Source organism: Meriones unguiculatus, chromosome 3 (assembly GCF_030254825.1).
Source record: "Meriones unguiculatus strain TT.TT164.6M chromosome 3, Bangor_MerUng_6.1, whole genome shotgun sequence".
NCBI lineage: Eukaryota > Metazoa > Chordata > Mammalia > Rodentia > Muridae > Meriones > Meriones unguiculatus.
The window spans coordinates 15,415,808-15,421,030 of record NC_083351.1 but is presented as its reverse complement, the minus strand read 5'-3'; the positions used below and the strand labels follow the sequence as shown (position 1 = coordinate 15,421,030).

General features: G+C 47.8%; 1 protein-coding gene across 1 annotated transcript; it reads left to right on the top strand.

Annotated features, from left to right (window-relative positions):
- Positions 1 to 393: 393 nt before the first annotated feature.
- Positions 394 to 4,757, top strand: Tex46 (testis expressed 46). The gene is made up of 2 exons (XM_021631456.1): positions 394 to 585; positions 4,449 to 4,757. Exons 1-2 carry the CDS (start codon positions 394 to 396, stop codon positions 4,755 to 4,757), a joined length of 501 nt encoding a protein of 166 aa, XP_021487131.1.
- The last annotated feature ends 466 nt before the right edge of the window (positions 4,758 to 5,223 follow it).

The following is a 5,223-nucleotide window of genomic DNA, read 5'->3' as shown; positions in this document are numbered from 1 at the left end:
TGCCCTAGTGTGACTGTGAAAGAACACAGCAGCCTGTTTGCCTTACCCCCAAGTTACGGATCATTTTCCTTTGCCGTCTCCTCCATTATGCGGGCAGGTGGCCTATAGCGTTGGCTGCTCTGTTACAGGGGCCACCCAGAAGTGTTCATTCAGAGAGGCACTGCCGAGGCCTACATTTGGCTGCCATGAGGATGTCATGCGATGATGCTTGCCAGCTGCCTGCCAGAGAGCCTGACACACAGTTGGGCCCTTGAGGCATAGGAGAAGTTATTGTTATGCGACAGCAGGGTGGGGGTGGGGAGCTGGTTATGAGCAGGGGAGTGAGTGGCCCGTGCCTCCTGTTATGAACGGGACTGAAGCAGGGGCCTGGGGCATGTGCCCCTCTGTGCCATTATGTTGGGGGAACTGCTATTTCTTCTGAGGAGTTCCCATGGGTTTCTTGCTTCTTCTGGCAGCATAGGAGCAGTCTTGGCTTGGCTGATAAGCTTTAAGCCAATCTTGTTTGGCTTCCTCTTCCTTCTGCTATTGCTCAGCAACTGGCTAGTTAAATATGAATTTAATCAGGGTCCCTTCCAGACCCAGAAGGTAAGCAAGGGGGTGCTTAGCTCTAACTAAGGGTTATGGGACATTCGGGACTGGACTGGCAGGTGGCCCAGGGAAGGTTAGTGAAGCCTCAGGATACTGGGGTCAGGCTGAAGAATGTTACGACTCTGGCTAAGTCTCTGTTCTCTTCTTGGATTGTGGTAAACAAAATGATGTACATATATCTTTATGAAATAGAATAATGAAGACATCAGAAATGCACAAATTGCACCAGCCAGTTTTCTCTTACCATAACCTTTACTCAAACTAATCATGTTATAAAGAAAAGGAGTTTCTTTGGGCTCATGGTTTTAGAAGTTCTGGCTTTTGACTGGGTGGACCCATTGCTTTTAACCCTCTGGCAAGAGGGTTGTGGGGAGGAGAGGGTAAAACTGAGCACATATGGTTGGGAAGTGAAAAGGAGCTTTGGAAAACAAGCCAAAACAGGGTTCCATGACCCCCTTTTGAAGGCATGCCTGTAAAGTCCCCTCTCTTACGGGGCTCTACCACCTCTCAAATACACCAGCGACTAAGCCTGTAAGTTTACTCATGGGCCTTTGGAAAACATTCTGGATGTCACTATAGCAGAGATCTTCTCCTAGGAAGTGCTGTAAAGGAAGGACATCTCTTCCTGGGGTGGGAAGGTTCTTCAGTGTGTGTGTGTGTGTGTGTGTGTGTAAGAGGGAGAGGGCATTGTTATAGTTAGAGCAGCTTCTCTAGCCTCTACACAGGAAGCGCTAGTGTCACTTTCCACCCCATTTGCCACAACCTAGAATATCTCCAGATGTTGCCAGATGCTACCTGGAGAGATCAAAATAGCTTCCTATTTAAACCAAACAAACAGGGTCAAAGAGATGGCTCACCCTTTAAGAACACTTGTTGCTCTTACAGAGGACCGGGGTTCGGTTCCCAGCACCCACATGGTAGCTCACAGCCATCTGTAAGGGGACCTGATGACCTCTTCTGGCCTCTGCTAGTACTGCATGCACATGTTACAGACATACATGCAGGCAAAACCACCCATACACATAAAATAAAACTAATTTGGGACTGGAGTGATGGCTCGGTGATCAGGAGCACTTGCTGCTCTTGCAGAGGCCCTGAGTTCAGTTCCCAGCACCTACAGGATGGCTCACGGTTGCTTGTAACTCCAGGAGTCTAATGCCCTCTTTTGACTTCCACAGTCGCCCATTTGGTGGCTCAGCCATCCGGAATTCCAGTCCAGGGATCCAGCGCTCTCTCCCAGTCTCCCCGGGCCCTGCACACACAGGTGCACATACATACATGCGGGCAAAAACACTCATAAAATAAATAAATCTAAACCTAAAATAATTAAAAAAAAAAAAAAGCTGAAAAATGAGGCCTGGAATTGGGGGCCCAGTACCCTATTGAAAGAAGGGTTGGTCTGGTTGTCTATCTGTAATCCTAGACTGTAAGAGGTGGAGATAGGCGCCCCCCGGAAGAGGCCAGCCAACCTGGCTACCAAAATGAGGAGCTCCGGGTTCAGGGACAACCCTCCCTCAGTATATAGGGTGGAGAGCAATCCAGGCAGACACCAGACATCAGCCTGGACACATGAACACACACATGCTAGCACATGGACACCAGACATACATGTAGCAGAAAGGCACCTATAGTGTTTGGTTTAGCTCTATTTGGAGTGTTTCGGCTTCTACCTCCCTCCCACCAACCCCCCAACCTTAAGGAGGAGAGAGAAAAGGTTAGTGGGGAGAGGGGGCCCAGACCCCTTTACTTCTCCCGGCTAGTTTGCATCAAGGGGCTCTTTTAGGGATCTGTACCCATCTCCCTCAACAGCAGACACAGCCAGCAGTCTCCCCCACTGCTGGCTGCATCCCAAAGTGTTTCTCTCCAAACTGTCACAGCATCTCTGGTCTCTGGTTTCTCCAAACTGCTCCATGCCACATACCAACACCAGCCTCCACACAGAGCACCACACGGTCTCGCTCTTGCTCTCCTATTTATAATCTCAGAGTCCCAGACCATGCCTCTTTCCGTGTTGCATGTGAAAGGCCGTTACCAGTTGGCAAAAGCCATGCCCCACACGTGACAACTAACATGTGTGGACAAACTATAGCACAACTAAAATCCCACACTTGGGATTAAAACAAAAGCATGTTTACATAACATACAAAGAAAACAAAACTTCCATCACACACACACACACACACACACACAAAGCATTAAAACACTAAATAACTAATCCAGGGTTATAACTGAGGAAGGGACATTTGGGGAAAGAGAGCCCTGGAGGGAGAACAGAAGTTCACAGAAATTTCAGTCATGTTTATGAAGTTCCCTCCCTCCCTCTGCCCTCTCCTCTTTCCCTCCCTTCTCTCCTCCTACCCTCCCTGCGTTACCACTGAGCTCCCTCTCTGGTGCTTCATTCCTTTTCTTAAGTTGGTCTGAGTAACATGGGAATTTGGTGTGATGTTTACTAGTTTTTCCCACCTCTTTTTTACTTTGTTTTTGTCTCATGTATGGCAGGCTGACCTCCAAATCACTGTGTGGTCAAGCATGACCTTGAGCTCCTGATCCTCCCTGCTGCCCTTCCCTGAGTGCTGGGATGATAGGCGTGTGTACCACAAAGAGTTTTTTATACGCTGCTGGAGTTCAAACCCAGGGCTTCACTCACACCAAGCACACGGTCCACCAACTCAGCTAGGTCCCAGCCCGAAAGAGTTAGCTTTAAAGTCTTTCTTAAGACCACCAGTTTGGGCTGGTGAGGTGGCTCAGCGGGGAAGGGTATTTGCCACCAAGCCTGGTGACCTAAGTTAGAACTGACTTAAACAGACATACTAACTAACTAACACCCACATACTAACTAACTAACTAACTAATAACTAATAACTAAATAATTACTAACTAACTAATAACTAAATAAATAAATAGTTTTTTTTTTAAATTAAGACCAGTAGTTTATAGCTGAATCCAAAGGAAAAAAATGTTACTATAAACTGGTGTGTGTGGGGTAATGTGAGGATGTATGAGGGTTGAATTCTGAGAATGTCTAGAGACCCCTGAGACACTGCAGTTTGAGGTTTCATTGATCCTGACAAAATGCTCAGAAAGAATACTGAGAAAATGAAAACGTTGGAGACATACATAATGTATGGAGACATACATATATACATCTTCACACCAAGGATCTTATTTGTTTTTAACATGTGTGGGTACTCTACGTTACAGTGCATGCTAGCAGGACAAGTTGAAGGGGTTCTCCCCTTCCACTCTGTGGGCCCTGGGGATCGGACTCATGTCTGACTTGGTGGCCAGAAGCTTTGCCCCCACTGAGCCATCTCGTCAACCCATGGGGTTTTATGTCTTTTAAAACCGGCAAATCATGCCTATGAAACAGAGACAACCATAGGTCTCAGAAGTCTGGGGAAGGAGGCGTTGGCTGTAGGGAGATGAGGACTATCCCTCGCTTGATACCAAGCCTCCCAACCACAAATCGGTGTTTTTCCCCTGCCTGAGGGCCTGAGAATAGATGGAGAAGATGGTCTGGAGGGCTGGGAGTGTAGCTCCGTTAGTGAAGCCTAGCAGGCACAAAGCGCTGGGGGTTCGAGCCCCAACCCTGCGTAAACTAGATGTAGTGACGTACACATGGAACCCCAGCACTGGAGAGGCAGAGGTTGAGGATCAGGAATCCAGGGTCATCTTGGCTACATAGTGAGGTTCAGGTTAGCCTGGGCTCCATGAGAACCCTGTCTCTAAACAAACAAACAAACAAACAAACAGACAGACAAACAAACAAAAATCAGACCTGGTCTGGAGCAGAAGTTCTGTGTCAGAAAGAATTCTCATTCTGACCTGACTCTTCTCTTCTGATGGGATCTTAGGAGGAGGAGGTACAGATAGCATTGGCTCCGGACGTCAACCTCAAGGACATCTCCATGAACAAGAAAGATCTGCAGAAGATGAGCGCTTGCTTCGCTCTCCAGAATAAGCTGCTTGAGCGGCTGTTGTTCAGTGAGATGAAGCTGAAGGACTTGGAAAGCCAGATGTTAGTCATATGGAATAAGATGAATCGCCGCCACCGGTGGAACAGCAGGCACAGGAACTTCTCCAGGAGGAGGCACAGGACAAGGAGGAATGACTCCACTTGCTCCACCATCTCTAACTGTACCACCTTTACCCCCACTGAATGTGACTGAGATGGGATAGCCTCTGCTGATGTGATCTTGACCCCGTGTATGAGTCTGGTTCTGTTGTTGTTGCTGCTGCTGCTGCTGCTGTAACGAAATACCCGAGCCTGGGAACTTTATAAAGAAAAGAGCTTTGTTTAGCTTACAGTACTGGAGGTCTAAGGATGTGATGCTAGCAATGGCTTTAGGGGAGGGAGGGCTTCAAAGCACCACATTGTGTGTGTGTGTGTGTGAGAGAGAGACAGAGAGAGACATGCAGACAGACAGATTTCGCTTTGTGAGAGAGGAGGTAAAAAGAAAGCCAAAGCTTCTTTGTAACAACCTCCCCTGCCTTAGGGGTGTAGCTCAGTGGTAGCCCATTTGTGTAGGATGTATAAGGACTCAGGTTCCATCCCCAGTATTTAAAAAATGAAGAAACCAAAACAACACTCTTTGGCTCATCAGGTTAAGGCACTTCCCACCTGGTTACCCTGAC

Excerpts from the sequence above, each read along its gene's own strand:
- Tex46 (XM_021631456.1), top strand. The coding sequence starts at position 394 with ATGTTGGGGGAACTGCTATTTCTTCTGAGGAGTTCCCATGGGTTTCTT. Across the intron at positions 586-4,448 it reads GTCCCTTCCAGACCCAGAAG|GAGGTACAGATAGCATTGGC; the intron begins GTAAGCAAGGGG and ends TCTTAGGAGGAG.